Source organism: Magallana gigas, chromosome 4, assembly GCF_963853765.1.
Source record: "Magallana gigas chromosome 4, xbMagGiga1.1, whole genome shotgun sequence".
In the NCBI taxonomy this organism is placed as follows: Eukaryota; Metazoa; Mollusca; class Bivalvia; order Ostreida; family Ostreidae; genus Magallana; species Magallana gigas.
Genome location: NC_088856.1, coordinates 49375471 through 49399522, shown reverse-complemented (window position 1 = coordinate 49399522; position 24052 = coordinate 49375471). Strand labels below are relative to the sequence as shown.

The following is a 24052-nucleotide window of genomic DNA, read 5'->3' as shown; positions in this document are numbered from 1 at the left end:
TGGCTGTTACGGTGCCTCTTCCATTATATGAACTTACCTTGGAATAAGATAGGAATTTTAAGGTATACATCACATTTGCAGACAGGGCAAGAAGTTAAAGAAATGTAAATATAAGCAATAAAAAATGATTTTTTGAAAGATACAGTCTCATTACTGCAGCGATGTGTGCACACAAATTTTCATAACGCGCTAATGCGCGTTACTCAATTTGTATGCACACATCGCTGCAGTTACGAGATTGTATCTTTCAAAAAATCATGATTCACTGCTATATTATGGTCATTTGGTCTAGTATTTACATCATAGTATTTGATTACTAACTTAAACAGCTCTCCAGTATCATTTTGAAACTACAATTTGACATCAATCTATAATATAAAGAACAATACACATGATACATGTAAAGTTTATAAAGTTTATTTAGCATAAATATTCTTGTACATACATATAAGTCAATGCCATGATAAATCGAAGGAGTTGTTGACACAAACACCAGAGAGAAGGAAGTCATTATATTCTGAGAATGAGGATATGACGTCATTATATTCTGAGAATGAGGACATGATGTCATTATATTCTGAGAATGAGGCCATGACGTCATTATATTCTGAGAATGAGGCCATAACGTCATTATATTCTGAGAATGAGGACATGACGTCATTATATTCTGAGAATGAGGATATGACGTCATTATATTCTGAGAATGAAGACATGACATCATTATATTCTGAGAATGAGGACATAACGTCATTATTTTCTGAGAATGAAGACATGACGAACAAAATGACCTGCCTAGAACAGAATTACTATCAGATTTTGCGATTACTGAAATATACTCCACTAGAAGAGAGTTTGCTTCTAATTCATGTAACCATGGTAACTGCCAGACGTGTTCATGCTCTCTGTATATTTTTAAGACTAATAATGCATTAGACGCACTAAACCAAGGTGGTCTATAGTATGACGGTTTACAAACAGTTGCCAAAATTTCTACCTTCTGTCTTAAAGGAACCTATAGACAAGATTTGAGATCAAAATTTTCTTTTAATTTTTCACAATGAAAATGATTTATTTGTGCATTTTGAATGATTGACCAAATTTTGAATGTTGGAAGTTAAATTACAAGTGAGATACAGAGGTAAGAATTAATAGTTATGTAAACAAAGCTTGAATCAAATTAACTTACAAACAATATAAAAAATTCAATTTTATATTCATTAATACTATTATTACCCCCCCCCCCCCACCCCCATGAAAAAAATTTATTTGATCGAACATATACCAAAACAACACATAAGTAAATTCAATAGTTTGCTTGTAACTCAAGAATTGAATTTTAAATTTGATAAAGAATAAAATTTGAAATTTTTGACTCAAATTGTGTCTAGGTTCTTTGAAAGTGTGTTGATGCTTCAAGTTAAATGGAATTAAAATTCTAATGCTTTTATTTCTATTAGTTTGATTTTAAATTCTGAAAAGTAAACATCAAGAACAGCTGAAGATAGAATGACTGGTTTTCCTGGCAACATCAGAGTTTGGGTTGTGCAATGCCATGTAACTTTACTGTGGCAAGTCTTTAGGAGACACACCATTAGACTTTTGAGTCCTAATATTCTTCCTTCAAAAAACTAGTCAACAGATTCAAATAATAGAAGTTAATGACCAAGAATACAAAATCACAAAAAAATGTTATTAATCATTATAATCACAGATCTGGCTCTTCGTACAACCATTTTATGGTCAAACTAATAAATTTCTTCTCGTCACCATTCCAGGAATAAACACCAATCCAGTCTGTCAGCATCTAACGTGGTTAGAATTAACTCACTTTTCACATATTACACACAAATCCTTCACTTATTATGCCTCGAAATCCTGGATTCTAGCAATGGTCCTTGGGCCATGTAAAACTTGCTTTACATGTGTATATAAATATTTCACATGTTCAGACATAAAATTCTGGAATTGAACAATGGTCCCTGGGCCACCTAACAACCTACGAGTCTTGTACAGTCTCCGATTAGATACTTTAGAAAAGTATGGAATAATAATCAGAATGGAAATGATGGGGCTCTCCTCTGAAGAAATGGATTAAACTGTAAATGTACTCTATATGTCTCTAATAGATCTCTATCATCTTTTGATAATCCTGTAATGTAACACTAGGTCTCCACTTTGTTTCCAAAAGAAATGTTTGACAGTACGTAGATCCATTGTAGCATTAAGGACCTGAAATATATTAAATAGAATTGCAAAATCCACATACTCAACATTCCCAGCCCTACTCAACAAAGTATTTGTTGAAAGGAAGTTCATCATTTGATAGAGTTATGGTAATCAACTTTTATTTGGGTGTGAGAAGATTTTGCAAGTTTTGTGAGAACTAAATACATGTAGTCTTTAAAATTTGTTCCAACAATCTTGTCATCAAATTTTCTGTAAACATTTGGAAAGTACGATATTTGGTGGAAAATGTTTTTTTCAGCAGGATTAAGCTCATTCCTGAATGTGCCTATAATTAACATTCATGACTGACAATTGACAATGGACTTGATTTAGCGGCAGCCGCAAAAACCGCATATTAGAATTCAAGGCCAAATGTAATAGGTTTACAGTGTCTCTTTGACCGTATTTGTAAAAGATTGTCTACATTTTAAACGTGCTTAGATTGGTTAATTGTGAAATTAAGTCATATGTTATAACAGCTGGTATATGCTATGTTACCAAAGATAAAATATACAGTTTGAAATGATTAACTCATAAGAAATCCAAGTCAAAAAATCCATTTAAAAATAAAATTAAAGTACTGCAACTACAAATGGGCAAAAAGCGTGTGATTACACCATGATTTATGAATGTGAATGTGAAATATATTGGTATATCTTTTATACTGATATGTAATAAAAACAATACCTAACAGTATTTATGCATATATTAGGCCTTTGCCAATTATTGTTATTGTTCTTGTGCCAATAAAATATTTGTATTTGTATTTCTAAAAATTTACCAAAATTATCAAAAAGTATTTTCAGAAATGCATGGCTTTTGAGCAGAAATTTAAGCCAATAATCAATCCGAAATATACTTTGCACTTTTATTCTTAAAAGTATGTTTTGGTGGTTTTCATTTAAAACATGTGATAGCTAACTTTTTTTATAAAATTTTGATGCAATTTGTAAGCTCTTTTGTAAATTGCCACCGGTATCATCTGATGCCTGCTTTGTACCTGATTATTGCACAGAAGTTCCACCTTCTCCCCGGCGATAGAACTGAAATCCTGCACCTCCTTGTCGTGGTTGGCACTCGGGTGTCCGTTCTCGTTCCCTTGCCGCAGGAACTTGTACACATGCTCTATCACCTTCCTCACCTGCATCAGATCACTGGGCACCGAGAGAGCTTCACTGGAAGAGAGGAGGCAGATCATTGATAAATCTAATGGAAGATACACAAATTCTGATCTTAAGGAGGCTGGATGGTCAACATGTTAACCATTACATCTTCCTTGAAAAGCTAAAAACTATTGGTACTGTAGATTCCTAATTTTTCATGAGTACTTAATTCCGCGATTCTATCATTATGCATCAAAATCGCAAGAACATAAAATCGTGAACACCAACTTTTCCTCATATTCCTTAATAGTTTACATCCCTCCAATAAATTAAAGCGAGATTTTAAAATCTGGGAGACATGCTTCTCACGATTTTACACGGATATTTATTCCTTGGCGCGTTAAATTAGGAATTAACAGTATTTTGAAAAGAAAAAATTCATATACATGTGTATTTTAGCTTTGAAAATAAATGTAAATATTCTGCTATTGTCTGAAAATGGCCCTCTTAAATGATTTGTCTTCTTTTGAACACATTTTATTAAAAAAATTACCAATAAGATTTAAAAACAAGTTTTAAGTACATATAAATGTCATCTACCATTGATTGCCAGTGCTATTATATCTATGCATGATTTCATAAACTGTGGCTTTCCTTTAGCAGTAAGGGTCAATGCATTTTGTCTATATAGGACCACTATCATTAATTACACACTGCTATAGAAGACTTAATGTGATTTCTGAAAAGCTTTTCCTTCTTACTTTTTGATGGGTTTGATGCCTGTACTTGGATCTGGTAGGAGATAGAAGGTTAGCTTGATGCTTTTTGGTGTCTTTTTCTGCAACAAAATAACATAAGCATACAAACCAAATTAATCTAATTGATTTCTTTTTTTTCAAACATTGACTTTTGAATTGACCTTCTGAAAATATGAAATATGTAACAAACAAAGCATTTCCATATTTAAGTAGAAAAGTAAAAATTTACAGTATTAAGGCAAAAAATATCTTTTAAAAAACTTACTAAACTACTAGGTACTAAATGTGATTCAGACAATGCCTACTTCACATATAAGTCTCTTTACATGAGGCAGTAAGACTTACATGAATGATAATTTCTGCCGCCCAGTGTGGCACCCAATCATTGAGATGCTTGGGAACATTCATTTGGTCCATCTCACCAGCATCTCGACATACGAATCGGTAGAAATTGAAACTTTCTCCATCACTGCTACAAAAAAAATTAAACAAAATTACAATTATTATCTCTCTCTCTCTCTCTCTCTCTCTCTCTCTCTCTCTCTCTCTCTCACTCTGAAATATATTGTTATACATTGTATCTGAAAATGCATGGTATAGTTATGTGTATAACAAAGCTTACAGAGATGTAGATTGTGCAAGAATGCCAATACCGGTAATTATTTTACAAGCATGATACTTTTTTCGTCTACACTAGACTTTGATAAGACTTGGCTGCCGTGTTTGCCCCTACCTTCCGTGAGAGGAGTGCAGGCCGTGCCAGATGATGATCAGGGTGTGGTCTGGTACAGAGAAATCAGGGCTGTCTACCTTAACCAACATCCCATCTAAAATATTTACATATAACTAGTTCCTTAATATTTATAAAAACAAGATATGAGAACATTCAAGAAATATATATAGCCTATTTTCTTGTTACTGGTATGATTTTTTTTCTTTTTTGAAAAGGACAGGTGTAAAATCCTTTGATTGGACAGATGAATAAGATAAAATTCTATTTTTTAATCAATTTGAAAGTAAAAGTAAAGATTGATATTGAAGAGGGGTATTGAGATATCATTTCAGTAGATATATACATGTTTTGACATTTTATTGGCATAAATTGAAATGAATACTAATCATTTGTGGTCATTTAAAATGTGTTGAAATTTACAGCTAGATTCTCATAATTATCTTAACAAAGTCATTGAATTACTTATTTGCCTAAGCATTAGCTATAAAGCTAACACGTAAGTATTTTTTTAATGAGCTTATCTTGAACTAAAAACAACTCACCATGATTTTTGATAAGCTGAGCTTCATTTTTTAATGTTTGTTATTATTAGGGGGCTAGTATGCCTCTGAATCCAACTTCTCAATCTTTCAAGGTAAATTTAGGAACAATAATGCGAGAAAAAGTGTGGTGGGGGGGGGGGGGCTGAACCCTCTATCATGATATATGCCTAATGGTTAGGTCTAACTTTGCAAAAGAGGTTGGGGGGGGGGGGTGGTTCAGACGCCTATGAAAGAACACCACAGCTTGATTTGTTAAAGGCTTACCTTCATTCTTAATAAACTTACCTTCATTTTCAACAAACCAATGAGCCCGGGGCCAGTGCTCAAACAGTGCTTCTAGAAGTTTCTGACCTAAATTAACTGTAAAAAAAAAAAAGATCAGTCACTTCAAAATTATCTTACGTTAACATAATGATATATTCTTCATAGATTTAAAAAGACCCCTTTCAAAACAGCCTTAACAAAATGCTATAGATCCTTCTTTTGAATGCCAATTCAGTTAATAGGACATAGGGAGATGAATTTAGAACAATAAAACCACATAGACTCAAAATGAAGTGCTTGTGAACTAAATGCCTTCTGCTTTCATACATATTTGTTTTTTTATACAGTCACATACTTTAGTGGGGGACTGCTATTTCTTTAAAATAGGACTTTATATTATTACTTTTTGGACAAAATGGTGCATTAAAAAAGAATCATATATATAAGTTTTACAAGAAAATATAGAAAAGATTGGCCACCAGTGAAAATCTAGTCTTACAACTCTCTCAGAATTGATTAGACAAACATTACTATGGGTTTTACTAGTAAAAATTGTCTTAAATTTATTTCCAAATCTTGCACATTCACCAATAAATCAAATGTTTTAATAACTGCGTAACAAGCTGTCCTCTGACTTATTAACTTACATTTAGTGTCAACACTCTCGGATGAAGGGGTGAATCCGAGTTCCTTTGCGGATACCCAGGCAGAGAAGACGTCGGATTCATCCAGATGTATGGTCAATAACTGTAACAAAACACAATGGATTAGTCCCTAGATATTTAAAATTTGCAGAGTGATGGTGAAACAAACCACATTTAAAAGTAACTTCTTCATTTTTCCAAACACCAATAACTCTTATATCAATCTGATTGGCAAATAAAAGGTTTTTACAAATGAGGCAACATACATGTGTTACATTAATGTTTTTTACGTTTATATTTGTGATATCTTAATTGAGAGGTACTTGCAGACATTGCAAATATTTTCTGCACACCAAAAATGAAGGCTGAATTTGATTACAATTACAATCTTACCTCTTTGAAAGTCTTTAAAAAACATAGATAAAAGTCCATAGCTTTCACTCAAATTTGCATTTAATAAGATGTGCAATCACAATCAAACGTCAAGTGCTTTCAAATATGCCGGCAGACTTTTTTAAAAATCATTGAATCTAATACTTCAATTAAACAAAGCAATTTGATTTCCTGTTCATTTGCAGTGTCTATAATGACTGTGAGATAGTGAGCTGGCCTCACCCCGAGTTTGAGGTCCACCGTGAACCAGTGATGGACATAAATCATCTTGAACCTCTTCTTGATCTCCTCCTCATAGTTCACTTTGCCGAGGTTCTCTACCAACCTTGCCTGAAATTTAGACAAGATGCTGGCATTTTGATATGATAATTTGACACGTCAGATGAAATATTCTATTAATTGCAACTTGTACAGTAATAAAATACTCAAATTCTAATGATATATTATTCAATAATTATTTAAAAATTTACATGCATTTGAACATTATCAGAAACATATGGTCGATCCTGCTTCATTAAGTAACAGAAGAAAGACTGACTGTGAGTTTTTTATGAAGGTATTTCAGACATTTCTATTATTTTAACAAGATCAAAAATACAATCAGACATGTTCTTAGAAACACAATTGTTTGCATTGCTAAACAAATTTGATTTTATCTTAATCCAAAGCCAATCAGATATACACTTTGTACTTTCCATACATTACGGACTTACAGTTACGACATTCCAAAGGGCCACATTATCATCTGTGTCCTTGGTCAAAATATGGCACCTGTCATTTAAAACATGGTACTGTTTGATTCTGGGGTTTCCTATAGAGAAAAAAAACATAAAATAAGCACAAATGCCATTAATTTACCAGTAAATTGTCACAACTAATATTATGCAAACTTTAGCTTTATTTAGTTTAATGGATATATTATCTATGTAAGATTTAAACAATTCCTTTTCACTTTCATTAAAACAATGAAACATTAGATTTCAATGTAGAATTGAAATTGATGGATTTTGTGGGTTATTTTTATTTTCCCATGAAGTCAAATTCCTACAAATATTGGCAGAGTGTGTAAGGTATACGGAGAAGGAAAATTAAATCAGGAAAATCCTATATTCACATACTGTGTTTAAAAAGAATAACTATTAAAAATTTGCAAAATATTTCAGAAAATTCTTTTTTCACTGAATTTAGTCCAAATTTTATCTGGATGTGAACAACTGCCTGTTGAAATAAGAGTTGGAGAGACTGATACATGTACTAGTACATGGTACTGACCTTTGACACATTTGAGTGGCTGTGTATTCACTGGTTTAACTGTGTCAAGGTCGTAATCCCCTGACATCTGATTCTGTACCTTCTCAAGGGACTGAAAAAGATAAATTGTCATTATATGTCATTAAAAGATCAAAATCATGCTAAAACTTATGTTAGAGAACACATTTAGTCCTATTAATCAGAAGTGAATCAATATTGCATGGATTAAGAAGACAAATTACTTGACATATTTAAAAATTGAATTAATAACCCCATCCCTGTTAACATGACTTCTTTTATGAGACAAAAAAACGTACACAATAAATCAAACACAAAAATATATTAATAATTGATAATGTATTACCGTTCAATTAAACAAATTAACACCACAGTTGATTAAATTAATTAAAAATACGTGCATGTATATGCTGTAAATGCATCTAATGAAACTAAAATTAAAATGAATATTATGAAATGAAACAGCTCTAACCCAGTTTCTGAAGGAAGAATCTGTGGTGGCCACCCACAAGGAATCTGTGACACCAGGGCGAGAGATATTTTCTGAGTCTCCCTCTATCAGCTCAAGCTAAAAGATCAACAACATGGGATTGCCTGTGAAATTCTAGGACTTCCAAATAACTGCATATATGATACACAATGATAGTAGAAGATACATTTTAGATTCATACACCTTCAATACAAACTCATCCCTATCTAACTGTCTGTGTATTACGATACCAGCTAGTACATGTAGCAATGATCTTTAACTGACTTTTAAGGGGAGATTATTCTCTATTTTTGCATGACTTGTACTTGCTGTATATGAAAAAAATATACTGTAGATAATACAATAAAAATATCCCTCCAAAAACAAGAGGACCTTTTTTTATCCTTACACCATTTTTTTTACACAAGTCTACACTATGGCCAGGGTTTTTTTAGGGGTCGTAGGGGGCCTGTATTCGGCCCCATTCCCAACGGTAAAAAGTACATGTTTTTCCCAATTTCATCACAGAAAATTCCCAATAGTTAAAAACAAATATTGTTTAAGAAAAAAAAAACGTGTCCCGATATTCGTGAAAAGTAAATCGGGATCAGGGTTTTAAAAATCTTAACCGCATGCTCCAAATAAGGGGCGCCATATTGTGACTGTCAACCATGTCACACAATTCAAAGTATAACAGAAAAAAAAAATAAACTGGATGATGCAAAACTGGTTAAACCTATTTACACATATTTTTCTAACAATACGGTTATGTCTTATTTGAAATTATTTAGAATAAAGGTAAGGTAAGACATCCAAATGTCGCTATGTTTCCCAAATGGAAAGGCCCAGGCCCTTGTTTTTGGGACCTAAAAAAAACCCTGATGGCTTAACAGAAGAAAGATATTTTTATGTTTTATTTTTAGTCATCAATTTAAAAATTGCAAAAAAGTAAGCGTAAAAATGTACATGTGCCTATTATTATGGCAGCAAAACATTAAAATGTACACCCCAAAAGAAAATAGTAAAACAATGCACAAACTATTGAAGGTTAGGTATTAGGACTTTATTTTTAGCCCAGTAAGCCTTACCTTCAGTATGGGTGCTTTCTCCTCACAGATCAAAGTTCTTTGATCTGGATTACGTAAGTCCGTCGCCCACACCCTCTTGTCGCGACCTCCGGAGTACACCGTCGTAAATGAGTCATTGGCCTGTAATGCCCACACGCTGTCGTCGTGAACTCGGAGTGTGGCGATACATCTCTGTTGACCGAGTGACCACAGTCGAATTGTTCCATCTGAACTTCCCGACAAACACTATAATACAGTTGTCATATGATCATAATCAGAAGCCTTTTCAATTAATGACTTCTATTCATAAAGATTTGGATAATTGTTCTATATCAATCCCCATGGTGATTTAGAATATGCAAGGCATACTTTTATTCCTAAATTGTTCTGTACCAATTATGATTTATGACTATTTTATACATGACTGTGTAAAAACTATATAGACGAATTTTTCACTTTGTTGTATTTCAATTGTTCTCACATATTTAATTAGCTGAGAGAAAAGTTACTTTAGAATAAGATTGCATTTTTCCATCTTGATTTCATACTGAAAATATATAAACACACTCAAAATTGGCTGATCAAAGATAATTGAATTTAAAGCAAAGTATAGATCTACATGTATCAAAGTTTTGATCCTATACAATACAAATGTTTACTTGGATTAGCTTCCAGGATACAAGCTTATAAGAACTTTAAATTTTACCACTAATAACTTCTTGCCTTGTCTGAAAAAGCAAAAAATACATGTAAGTGAATTACTGTGGTTTCATTAATATTCAAGGGTATCAATTTTCGTGGATAAAGTGAAAATCACAGTTTCAAGGATACGTAAATTCGAGGCCAATGACCCTATCAATACAAAATGATAACAGAAATTGCATTTCAATGAACATTAAATTTCATGGATCAACTTAACAACGAAATCCATGAAAATTGGTATTCAACGAATACTGATGAAACCACAGTAAATGTAAATATAAAGCCCTGACTGACCTGGGTGCCGTCCCTGCTGACCACTAGGGCCCGGACGTTGTCCGTGTGTCCCTTCAGCTTCATCAGACAGGTGACACAGTCCCGGGGGTCGTACACCTTGAGCGAGTTCTCGGTGGACCCTGAGACCAGCACCGTCCCCGAGGGGTTCATGGCTAGGCTGTAGATGGAGTGAGTCTCCCTCACACTCGAGACTGTCACACAGAAAGATAAACCACATTTCATTTTTTTTTTTCATTTCATGGGTCTGAATTTAGTTCATTGTTGAAATTTATAACTTTTTTATTATTAACACAAAATTTCATACATCATTACCACATTTCATACTAATGAAATGAAATGTGGTTCCTATCTACTCCATGTGTTGTTTTTTGATGTGTTATATAGCTCCACCTACTTGATGTGGTGTTGTTGTTGACAGTTAGGGCCACCAGACTGGCCACGTCGTAGTACACAATGGAGCGGTCCAGTCCTGCAGATGCCACCATCTCCTTGTCCCGGGCATACGCCAGACATTTGACATAGTCCTGCACAAACATAACCCCAATGGCATAGTATCATCATGAAGTCGGTCATACATGAAAATGGTCCAAAATTTTCAGGATATACTATATTTTAGGGGGAATGCTTTCTTGTTTAAAATAATACCGGGGTACTTTTTCCTATGTTTTAATTAGCTTTGATATCATGGATATAGTACATTTAGTCTGTTTAAAAGGTTTTTTTCAGCTTTAAAAGAAAACAGAGTTAACCTTTATTGCTTATAATATAATTTTTTTTTACTCTTCATTGACGATAAAAACAGTTATTTCACCTTTAAAATGACGTAAAATTGTACAAAATTCAAACGTAACGTCAGGCATATTGATATGTTTTTGACGTTAGTCTTACTATGACGTAGGCAACATTCTTTATACCATATAAAATATTTTTTTAGCCAATCAGAAGGCGCATTACAACCAGAATTAAATTATTAATATATCAAGCGACTTACTTTATGTGTTCGAAGGGTTGCTAGACACGATCCTTCGTGTGCGTTCCATACTTTTATTGTGGTATCACTGGAAGCTGATATCACTACAAGATAGACAGTAAACTTAAACATGTAGCAAATGATATCAATAACCATCATATCTTGGTAAAAATGATTATGTAGACAGTAAAATTTAAGAGTCTACAAAAATTCTATGAATCTCTGGAAATAATAAATCTGTTTTACACTGTGGAAGTGAAATTAATAGCAGGGTATACATCTATTGAAATGACCCTATTTAAGATTAATGGGACATTAATTTAACCAGATGAAAGAAAACTTACTTACTCACAATTATAGATAAGTGTATGCAATATATGTTTGTGTCTATAACTTTAATAATATTAACACCAGCATTTTATTCATTCAATTCTTTAAAAATTTTCATTTTCTTCATCTTAAGTTTAGACTGCATAAACAACAATGCATATATAATTGTCACTGACATTCTGGTAAACAAAGTTCCTGATATTCCCATGCAGACCTGTTGACCTATGAAGTGACTACTTACATGCTCTTCCTTCTCTGCATAAAACAATGTCATTGACCCAATCAAAATGATGCTCCATAGAAAACAAATAAGGATCCTGGAACAAATCAAACGTCATACAGTCAAAAATCTGGTAACACAATTTATGCAATATCTTAATTACAATGACAAGATTCTATCTGAGAGATTCTACTACATTTTACAGCAAACAGTCCAGGGAGCTCTTCACTTTTACAGTGTATTTTACTGACCAACTGAAATACTTGTGATAAATTTTTTTTGTTTTTATGGCTGTCTAGCTTAGGGCAAATAGTTTGAGACATACCTCTTTTGCCTGGGTATCCCATATCCGTATAATGGAATCCCTTCCCGCAGAGTAAAGTCTTTGTAGATCAGGGTCATACTGAATGGCATTTACCCCTGATCGATTGTATTTTTCAATTTCATCTCTGATGATAAACGAAATCTGAAAGTTGAGGAAATTCGAACTCATCACAAAATCCTTGGAGTCATACTATTTACATTGAGTTTTGGGGGCGTATTGTTAAAAGGTGTGTAGTCTTTACCTGAGTTTTTCTTTTTCCTTGTCCAGCTGAGCCCCTGTTATGAGAAGACATCATACATACATGTTTTTATTTTCAGGTGTGACGTCATACATGTAAATTAGATAAGTCGTTCGTGTTGCACTCCAGTGAAATGTAATTTGAGCTTGTAAAATTTCCAGTCTCAAAGCATCAAAACTAATGCTACCATCTAACACCGCCAAAAATGCCATCAATTAATGGTAAAATACTGTGATTACCCAAAAATACTATCATACATCAATGATCAGTAAGCATTAAAGAAATCTGGAAAAAGCCCCCCCCCCCCCAAAAAAAAAAGGAAACTGATCATTTATGCATCTAATGAATTTTTAAATTTTGTATTAGGAATTATAATTAATTAAGTTCTTTGCTTTTTCTAGAGAAGGCAAGTAAAAACTATATGTTGATAGCACTCTAAATATTTTAAGGTTAAAACCTTTTACTTTTATACCAGTTCTATGAACTATAATGGAAGGAAGAAATTGAAACATAGTTGACAATTTGTATATGATTAAAGATTACCTGATTTCACACAGAAGTTGAATTAAATTAAATGTAGTTTATAAAGAAAATCAAATTATTCTACTATTCTTCTAGAATATTTGATCGTACACTTTGAAAGACAAATATGAAAAATAACTTAGTACAAAGTATGAAGAAATTAAAACTTGATTGCATATAATATGGGGGGGGGGGGGGGGGGGGGGTCCAGCCCTGAAAAATTAAATTATCAGAAATGTTCAGAGTAAACATACCGAAAATATGCATCCGACCCCCCGACCCCCCCCCCCCCCCCCAGCAAGTTACACAAATCTCGGACCCCCATCCCCCGAAAAATTTTCTGGATCCGTGCATGCTCTTAGAATAGATTCATGTACCTAGCATCAAGCATTTTAATGTACATAAACAAAAAATCTCTTCCGTGAGTCGAAATTTTTTTTTTTAATTTTTTTTTTCAATGAGTGCATGTGAATGTAAAGCTCAAATAAGACCAAGACCTGTCATTTTTGTGTGTGTTTTTTTAGTATTATCTAAGAAATATTCGAAATTTAGAAGAAGAAAAAAAATGTGACACTGCGCTCACGAAGAATTTATTTTGAAAAAAAGTAAATTAACGAAGAGAAAATGCGACATGGTTTCAATCCAATATTTATCTATGTTACATGTACGTGTTGAATTAATGAATGGACCGACGCACGAAGTGTACAAACCCACGATATTGATATTCGTGTACGTAGCCGTGTGTATGTAGATCGATATATAAAATTGTTTTACTCCTCTTTGTTTTTTCAATTTTCAATTTCTCTGGTTTTGATTTAGTTGGATTTTTTTTCCTGCCGGGTACAATTTAAAACTTGTCAATGTATTCATATTGATATTAATTAAATACAGAGATTATACAAATGGTTTAACCTATTATTATACATACTAAAAAGTTGTGCAAAATGATTATTCAATATTGTATTCGAAAATATCTTATTATTAATATAACCAATAATTTATATACCAATCTTTAGTCGTAATAATTAATTAGAAAATAATTAACTTGTAGATTGTAAACAATTGTTTTAAGTCTTATTTTAATAATTAATAATAATTTATATAATGTTTGAAATAATCTTTATCGCGTTTTTAATGTAACACAGGTATATTTCTAGTTTTCCCTTTTTTTTTCTCTATTTTCTATCTATTTAATTGTTGGTTTAAATTGTTCTGATTTTGATTTTTTAAATGAAACCCTTTCTATGTTTAATTGACACGTTTTGACAGTGCACTGCGCGCAGACATGAGGGGGATTCCCTAGACATGTACAATTACGGGTCCCCAAAGCTTACACTGACAAATCGCTGTAAAAACTCCGTGTCGCCGCGGTCCTTAGGTCGGGTGCTGGTCACCCTGTCAGTCCAGGGTATGGACGAGTTCACAGGGAATAGGGGGAATTTCAATAATCGTCAATAGTGCGTTCGTTTCAAAATAATGGATATTCCCCTATTTGAAAATAATGAAATATTCCGTATGAATATAAGGAACGCGGAATTAATTATTAATTTATTATCAACTTCGATTATCGACTGCTGTGTAGATAAAAAGATTCCAACCTTCTGATCGGTAAGTAACTTTATCTTTGAAAAATATTAGAAAAATTAAACAATCCCGCTTTATCAGGCTTATTATGGTTATGGAGTGGTTATTAAATAGATTTGTAAAACTTTAACACCAGGAAAGTAAAAATGATTTTTTAATTACATGTATAATACATTTAGAGAGTGTATTTTGATAAATCATATAAAAATAAAGTGTTTTTTTTTTAATTTAATAATTTTTTAATTATTTGAATTTTAAATCTATACCCTGAAAAAAAAAATCATGTTAGGAAGCGTTTTCAAGAACTACAATTAACGTGTGAAAAACTAGCAGTAATTCATTTTTTTTTAAGGGGGGGGGGGTAAACAAAGTAGATTGTGACAAAATATTCGAGTTATGTTGCCAGTAGTAACACAGGTAATAGCTTTCAACTCAAAAACGTTGTTTTGGTAGGCTAGAAAATTATTTACCAGTTTTTGCATCATTCGTATATATAATCATAGATTTTTTAAAATGCAAAAATCTAAAAGATTTTGAAGGAAGAAATGCATGCAATTTGTTCATTATTTAAAAACGTGGCCTATATGAATCAAAATATTATGGATCAGGTATCAACTAAGTTCTACGAAATCCTTTCAGTTTTTATTCCTTTCAATTTCAAACCACCAATCAACAATGATGACTAACAAAATCAAGGTTATTTAAATCATAATTTGCGGTTTTTGTTTTCTTTTAAAAGTGATTTGTTAATTAATGTGATTTGACCTGTCGGTAGCTAGAAAATATTTTTTTAATTTTTGAATGATTTTAATCATTTTTTTATTTTAATCCTGATCGGCTTAAAAAATATATCAAAATATAAAAATTACTATCTATAAACTATTTTTTTTATTTTCATAAATATATCTTTAAATAGTTAAATAGTTTATCCGCTCTTTCTTTATAATTGCAATAAATTTATGAAAACAATTTGTATAAGCTGTTGCATGTAAGTCTAGTTTCTAGCAATTTCAATTTTTCAAGTTTCTCTGAAGATCCCCCCCCCCCAAAAAAAAATTGATAGATAATATAAAAAGCCTATTAAAAAAGAATTTAATATACTGTATATTAGTAGATCGATCATTACCCACAGGAAGTAATCGTTAATTGAGACTAAATTAAAATAATAACAAAACAGTTTATTAATTAAGTCGTTCATAATATTTGATGTGTCTTAAGAAATAATTAGATGATATCAAGCAAAATTTTAGCGATTAAAAGATGAGAGCGGAAAAAGTTTACTTCAATGTCATTTAAAAGAAGAGGTCAATTCAATTCTTTATTCAACCAAGACCAGTTCACTGGTAGTTGAGGTTCTAAATAAGTATGTACAAATGTACAAATGAACACAAAATCAGGCAAGGATCATAATGTACAGTAGAGGTAATAATGATAAAAAAAAAGTTATTAGTACAGGGTGTTCCAGAATATCTGATACCATTTGAAATGCATATTAATTAATTATGCCCAAATTATGCTTGGCCAAAACTTGGAAACTGTGCCTACAATAAAACAATACTACGTAAAACGTTTTCCCCATAAAAAAGGTTTTGGAGAAAAATGTGTTTCTCATTGAATTTTGATGTCACAAAATTGCATCATATTTCTATGGTTAAATTGAATCTTTTTCAAAACGCATTGGACAACAAAGCAGGTATCTTCCGTTTTAAAACTGTATTTTCAACACAGACTCCAGATATAGGTGTATTAATTTATTGAATAATGAACCTAAATAATAATAAAAATAATATTGACACATGAATAAACAACTCTGCATTCTTAAAATTGTGATACCAATTGTGAGTAAATGGTTTCAAATATTATTGGACACCCTGTATACAAAATTGCATAGGGTTTTGTGGAGGGTTTTTTCTGAGAAGAACAGAATTTGAAATTTTTCTTAATGAATAAACATGGTTTTTTATTTATTTTTTTTTACATCACAAGTATTTAGTAGCTCGCTAAATTTTTATCATACTTCAGTTTTCATAGTATCTCTTGGACAAGAACATTTTTCTATCGTTTCGAAAATGTGTACATTCTAAAATATAATGAAATTCATCCCAATGCTATTACAATCGCACATTGTACATTTTATTTAATTTTTGTCGATATTATTCCATCATCTGTTTATATTTGGAAATCGATGGTTACAGGTTCGTATAATTTTTAAACGTGATCCATGGATTTATAGGTAAAATCAACAAACATGCACTTTTCTAAATTGAAATTTGTTTTCAAAAATCTATAATTAATACATTTTGGTGAGTTATCTACTATACTTCTCCACTCTGGTACAAATTGATTTTTAAATATTTCTTTAACTATTGACTTTAGCCAGTTATACATGAAACTACATATATTGTTTTGATTTTACAATATGCACACTGTTAAGACAACCCACAAGAGGTCAAGTACGTTTTAGAGATATACTGTTTTTAGAGAGAATGTAGGCATTCTGGATATATTTCACCCCAAAAAGAATGAAATTTTTATATTTGTGGCTCGTTTCCTTCAAATTTCATTGAAAATGATAGTGATAAAAAACGACTTTTCACCGAGTTTATCTTAAGATTATAGTCCGACCCACCTCATAAAATCCAGTTATTGCCACGAAGCATCAGAAGAAGAATTCATAAAACAAAGAACTATATATGATAATTTGGCCCCCATAGTTAGCCATTTTTTAAAAGTGTTTCTGGTACAACAAAATGTTATGTTATATTTTCTTACCTTTTCATGAATGGGAAATATAGAGCGCATGCTTGAACAAGGAAAAAAAAGTCACTTATTAGCCTTGGCTAGATGCATCTCTGATTAAAATATTTTGCTTGTTCAAGCATGCGCTCTATGTTTTCTGAGAGAAAAACTGCTTGAAAACAAGCTGTTTTATGCTAAAAATGCAAAAATGGCGGGGAAAGGTTGTCTTTACGATGTCATATTTCTAAATTGTGGGCAGTTGAATCAAAATGAACATTATGTTAAAACATCACATATATCTCTGTATCTGTACAAGGAAAACAAAGAATTAGAGTAAAATAACGATGTTCATTTTAGGGGGCCATTTTAGGCCCATACCATACATGTATATAGTCTTTTAAGTGCAGTGTGTTATTTTCGTATACTAGAGCTTGACCTTAATATGACCTAATTACTTAGAACATAAGCCACGTCATTGGCTGATCAAATGTTCTGCGATTGATATAACCAACCCCCCCCCCCCCCCCCCCCCCCCCCCGTATTTTATGACAAGGGCCTAAATGAAATTGTGTTGAAACATTTTGCTTACATTCCATTTGAGATAATATAAATCGTTATTTCAATACCTAAGTTCAATTAATTTAATACATATTTATTTTATCAGTACAGGACTATCCTTATAAAATTTAATTTGATGAAATACAGTAAAGGATATGTGCCCATACAATACAAACTGGATTGATAGAATAATTCTCATAATTAAATAAAATTAACTCTTCTAAGAGACTGTATATTTACAAGTTAGATGTACTTTATTTCAGATTTAAAAAATAGTTTTGATTTTTGTTTTAGAAATAAAATTACGAGATTTTTTTATTTTCGGGGGGTGGGGGTGGGGGGGGGGGTCGGAAAACTGACTTCTCCGTTAGAATGACTTGAAACTTATTTTGTAGTACTGATATAAGAAAGCAAATAAAAATAATCTGTGTAAGATAAATCAAATAACGTAAGAGCATGTGCAAAAGATTTTTATTTTTTATTTAGAATAGATTGATGTCGCAACAGGTTATCAGATTCTTATTTGGCTGGTTAATCTACAATGTAGATATTGAATATCGAATGTCGTAGTATTTTCGAATCTCGAATGAGCTCTCTAGGCTTCCGTGTTGATATGATAGCTTTATCTAAACTTTAGATTCTAAAGTTAGACGAATTTATATATTGTTATAATATATGTTGCACTGTATAGTGGCACCCCGTTTATGTTTCTTCAGCTAAACTAGCAGCTGACTAGAAGATGTTCTCCTGGCTAGACGTTCCGAAATAAAACATGTCTCCCTTGTTAACATTGCTGTTCTGATAATAAGTTCCCTTTGTCACATTCACTGTTCGCTTAAAATACGTGTTCAGGTTAAACTTGCTCCGACAAAATAATTGTTATTTTTGACGTGCTATTCTAACAGAAAATGTAACCGATTCTCAGACTATATTTTCAGAAAGCTTAAGATTCAAAGTTCTTTTTTTTATACGATCGGTGAAAAAATATGACGAACTGAAGCTTTATACATTTTCTTGTCATCGTATAGCTTTTTTAAGCAATTGATTGGCCTTAAAAGGTCTTCTTCTGAGATTTCCACTGGTTTGACGGTTTTCAATGCGCCGCCTTGACAATGAAAAGTCGTAGTCAGTTTTCTATTGTTTGGTAAATATATGTGTAACATATCTGTATTTAACTAGAACATCAGTGAAACTTAATCAAAAAGTTAGTCGCAAAGAATAGCAAAATGAACATATCTAATTTGATTCCTTTTATCATTAACTGTAATTCTACAGACAGTTAGATGTTTAAGTTGTTAAATCTCCGAGTTCATGGCTGCGCCGGGTACCCCGATCACCGATTTGTTTATCTACCGTCGTAAACAAAATATTAAATATTCCCTAAATATTACTTTGTTTTATTATTTGTTGGCATTTCTTCAGTGTCTATGCCAATTTTCACCAAAACTCGTCAATTAGAAAAGAAAACATTCGAGTTGTCTCAATAATTTCCGAACAACCATCGTACATGTATTATACTACATGTTCCTTTCAAATACGTTTTGTCAGTAAGATTCACTGAAATGAATGAGTATATTCCCCTATATAGATTTGATAGATATTGTTTTCCTTGGTAGAAATTTTCTTCTGATGGAATGCTAGTAATCCATAAGCGAACTAAATAAATTCTTTTGAAACTCATCTCATTTCTCAAATTGAGCCGAAAAAGACTGTCGCTGGCATTTATCTAGCCCCCTTATTAATTATGTTAAGTAATTGAGTTTTTGTGGTGAATTTTTTGCTATGGTTGACAAAGCATCATAGTCTTAAATATAAATCTGAATAACTCGATATTTCGCAATAATACACGTACGCTCTTTTTTCGATGCATTGCTATATATTAGATATAATCAAATATATAGTTAAAGCTGAATACAACTCTTTAATACATTCAGTATTCCTTTCGTGGGTGTAAATATATCTTTTGCATTTATTTCTTGTTTAATGTGCATATTCTGACCTGTTTATTTGATGTCTGCGGCTTATGTACATGGATGGTAGGGATAGCGGCCATTAAAGATAAATATGAAAGACAATGCCTTTTTCTTAATCACAACACTTTTTGACGATTCAATTACTAGTATCTATCAGTTAAATTTATGTTTTAACATGTTTATCATTTGAAAACATTTTCTCCCCATGTTGCGGGCAACAGGCATAGGATAGACCGAAGCTATCAAATAAATTCATGATATACATGTACGTGAAAAAAAATACATGTAATTCATTTCTCTTTCTCTTACACTACTAAAGAATATAGTATCCAACCTTCCCATTGATAACGATAATTCTTCATTAAAAAATCAACAGTTACTGTTAGTTTCATCAATATTCGTTGAATACCAGTTTTCATGGATTTCGTTGTTAAGTTATTACACGAAATAAAATGTTCATTGAAACGCAATTTCTATTAACATTTTGTATTGAAAGGGTCATTGGCCACGAATTTACGTATCCTTGAAACTGTGATTTTCACTTTATCCACGAAAATTGATACTCTTGAATATTAATGAAACCACAGAGTTAGGAAAAAGGCAAGACGTACAGGAAGGTGGGAAATACTGGGAAATAAAGCATAACTATATACTTCATATTTTTTAATATATCTGTTAGGATATTGACAGCCATTTTAGTTTTAGCTAGCCAGTAATACATTAAGAAACCAACTATGAATATTCAAAACATGGTGTATTTATTCAGACTTGAGTCAGGTAAAGGTGCTGTTGTCATAAACATGAAACAAAGAGTTTCAGTTTTTGGTTTTGTTTATATATGTGAATAATACACCAAAACATTGTGAACAATTACGTGTAACCGTGTTGCTACCTCAGGATATCTAACGCATATCTTAGAAAAAGCCAATTAGCCCCACTTAGTACATGCATGAGTCAGGGTTTTTTTAAAAACAAAATGTGTGAATTTGCTTGTAACATTTGCAGGACAACAGGATTAAAGTTTATGTTATATTTAGTTTATTACAAATCTGTATATACAAAACTATGGAACGAAAAACCTATACTGAAACTGCAAAATTTTGCTAAAGGATGTTGAAGAAAGTAGAGGATCTGGTGAATTCTAAAGATTCATGATACTTACAGTGAAACTGCTAAACATGTTGAATTGTGACTTTATGCTAACTTGTTACATCTTATTTTATATACACATGTTTTAGATTGAATATATCAAACAACGAAGACTTGTGTGTCACAGTAATTTCCAGTATCATCCAGTTAGTTAAATTAGTAGATTTCCCGGAACGGTAAATATCTGTATTCACTAGCGGTAATTCCCAGCACCGGTAATTTCCGGCCAACGTACCCTTATTACGAAAGTCGACATGTTTCTCCATGCAGAATAAAACGTGGGAAACTTTTTAAATTTAGAACTCAGACGTTTTTATAAGTAAAAAGAGTAAAATGCACTAATACTCAATGAAAATATTACTTTTGACTAACCGGTAACTTGGTCGTATCGATAGTATTTGTAAAATGTCAGTATATGTGATAGAGATTGCTGTACATGTACAATGTAATAGAGAAATCATATCAATATTTTAGCGTAATTTCTCTACAAATATCAACACATTCGATTTTGACCCTTGGTATTTTAAATATGTTATTGTTTCAACAATCTAGCACAGAAAATAAACAGCTTCTGAGTTTGTATATTTTTATGGTAAGATACCCCTTCCCAAATAATGCTATCTTACCATAGAATATACTAACTCTGTTGGGTTTTTTGGGGTTTCATGTTAACAAATATCTGTAATTTGTGCTAAACATTTGCTTCCTTTGACTTTCAGATCATGTCATCAAGAGAAGCCACCCTCCCTCCCTACACCATGTCTTCAATGGTCATCTACGCCATCCACTGCTGCCCGCAGAAAGCCTTGACCTTGTCAGAGATCTGCGTATCCCTGGAGGCCATGTTTCACGTCTATGGCGGCAACGACAAAGCTTGGTACAACAAGGTCCGCAACGTCCTCTCAAAGAACACCCACTTCGTCAAGATGAGGCATCCCAACAACAGCGGCAAGAGTCTGTGGACCGTCGACCTGTCCCTTGTTCCTCTTACTTCGTTCCGGAAGCAGACGACACGTAAAGAAAGTCACAACGGATGGCCAAACCTCCTTCATCAATATCTTGGTGTTCCGGAAATCGAGCTTCGTGGTGTTGTGTCATCAAGTGCAGCTTCCGGTATTGAACGACCCACCAGTGTTGTGTCCTCTCAACTCAGCTTCGGTATTGACCGTATCCTCAGCATGTCGCCCAGAACGTCAAAGACTCACACAACAGACGACTCCATTCTAGATGAAGATGCCTGTTCCGCTTGTGATTCGTTTTGCAGTGTGTTCGATACCACTTACGACGAGAGTGACTCAGTTCATGGAATCTGTTATTCATCTATGGAAAGATTCCGAGGTTATTCCGATGTGTCATCCTCCAAAGATATCCACGAATTTGGACATTCCACTCGGATCGTTTCGGACTCTAGTATGGTTTCCCTAGACGCTCCCTGTTCACCCATTGAACCAGAACTTTCACAAGAAGACATTTTCGCGGGTGTTGAAGAACTTCAGTCCATTTTGGAACCAGAGGACGTCATTGACTTTGCGCCGTCAGACGACTCCGTCATTGTTTCGCCAGCCGATAGTTACAGCCTCTCAGCCCTTGAATCGATCGCCGACTTCGTCATTCAGTGCCCAGGGGACTTCCTCCAGGAGTTCGAGCCTTACCTGCGGGACCTCAGTGACTGATGTGTGTGCTATATTCTTAGGTTAATGATAATATACTGCTCACTATTATAAACAGTTTGTTTATTGTTGTGTTTAGCATTTTTGTAAATATTTATTTCATAACAATTAAATTGTTATCTAAAATGGATTGGATTTGTTTATTTTTTTAATCAGGTATAAACACCTTTGGTAGTCAAGTGATTATACCAACAACAAAGAGATTCACAATATCTGTTTATGTTAATATGTTAATGTGAATAGCTAACGTAAACATGAGAGAAAAAGAGCATATGAGCATGTGATACTAACTGTCGTACATGTCCATACTTATGTTCCTATTAGCCACGTTGTGAGCAGGAATTTTTACAGGCTTTCAAATTATGGTGTCTCTAATGTGTAACCAAAAATTGAATGTCAACTGTCTACTTATAGGCACCGAAACACTGTTCTTGCAATTATTTGTTATGTACACATTGCTCCGTGTTTCTGTTTACATCGGTTGCATATTTGTGAAAACCTTTTTTTTAACAAGATTGCTACAATTTGCTTACTAACTAACGTCAACTTCTTACTGAAATATCTTGATAACTGAAGCATTCATAATATAATCTTATAAAAACTCTAGATAACAGTTGCATGAGAGTTTCATATAAAAAAAATCCAAAATTATCCCCCCCCCCCCTCCAAAAAAAAAAACGCAACAAAAAGAAAAAACCATCTTCCACAATTTTTTCTTTCGCTCTTTTATTATTATTGCTGCTTATTCTTAATAAAATCTTCATAATGAGTTGACATTTATTTCATGATATAATCGAAAATCTCATGATTATATAAGTTGAATAATGATTAATATAATTTTCTTTAAATTAAATACAATCTTGATATTATATTTACGTCAACTCAAATTACAATCTCCAAAAAAAATTGTCAAATGGCAAGATCAAGATTTTTACAAAGAGAAGGTATTTCTAATCGATTTAAATGATATTTTATAGGCGTGCTTTGTCATTTTCTTTACCACAAAAATAATGAATTTACTTTTTAATTAATTTTTTAAATTTAAATCTAAATTTTTGATAAAATGTGAGTTAAATAAGATGAATTAGATAAATCAGATTCTTTGATAGCGACAATACTATCCCGGTAGTTAATTAACGTTATTTTAAAACAAATCTTGATTCATTAAAATTCGAAAAGAATAAACACATCTAATCTTATCTTTCAGATAGTTTAATGGATAAAAAAATTGTAATTCTAAACAAATTGCTTTTAACAATCAGTGTAAGTTATTGAAATTGATAAATGTGTTTGTAAATCAATAAATCCTT

At 32.5% G+C, this 24052-nt stretch overlaps 2 protein-coding genes across 3 annotated transcripts; one reads left to right on the top strand and one right to left on the bottom strand.

Annotated features, from left to right (window-relative positions):
* Window positions 1-1378: 1378 nt before the first annotated feature.
* Window positions 1379-12666, bottom strand: LOC105345849 (WD repeat-containing protein 48). Of its 2 annotated transcripts, none has more exons than XM_011454167.4 (18): window positions 12551-12666; window positions 12310-12450; window positions 12006-12081; window positions 11456-11538; window positions 10859-10988; window positions 10465-10655; window positions 9490-9714; window positions 8405-8500; window positions 7936-8026; window positions 7377-7474; window positions 6886-6993; window positions 6274-6373; window positions 5648-5722; window positions 4821-4914; window positions 4433-4556; window positions 4091-4167; window positions 3227-3401; window positions 1379-2229 (listed from the first exon to the last, which is right to left on the bottom strand). In XM_011454167.4, the coding sequence occupies exons 1-18, from the start codon at window positions 12602-12604 to the stop codon at window positions 2134-2136; spliced, it is 2034 nt and encodes a 677-aa protein (XP_011452469.3). In that variant the 5' UTR covers window positions 12605-12666; the 3' UTR covers window positions 1379-2133. The 2 variants fall into 2 exon arrangements, with proteins under 2 accessions (XP_011452469.3, XP_011452468.3); XM_011454166.4 differs by having other exon boundaries at window positions 1380-2229; window positions 4433-4559.
* A 9092-nt stretch (window positions 12667-21758) lies between these two features.
* LOC136274359 (uncharacterized) lies at window positions 21759-22759 on the top strand. The gene has a single exon (XM_066080954.1). It carries the CDS (start codon window positions 21795-21797, stop codon window positions 22743-22745), a length of 951 nt encoding a protein of 316 aa, XP_065937026.1. The 5' UTR covers window positions 21759-21794; the 3' UTR covers window positions 22746-22759.
* The last annotated feature ends 1293 nt before the right edge of the window (window positions 22760-24052 follow it).

Bases quoted from the DNA above. Each gene is read 5' to 3' on its own strand.
- LOC105345849 (XM_011454166.4), bottom strand. From the start codon at position 12,604: ATGATGTCTTCTCATAACAGGGGCTCAGCTGGACAAGGAAAAAGAAAA. The intron at 12,082-12,309 runs GTATGTCTCAAA...GATTTGTTCCAG, and splicing joins GGGATACCCAGGCAAAAGAG to GATCCTTATTTGTTTTCTAT. The intron at 8,501-9,489 runs GTAAGGCTTACT...TTGATCTTTTAG, and splicing joins AGAAAGCACCCATACTGAAG to CTTGAGCTGATAGAGGGAGA.
- LOC136274359 (XM_066080954.1), top strand. From the start codon at position 21,795: ATGTCATCAAGAGAAGCCACCCTCCCTCCCTACACCATGTCTTCAATG.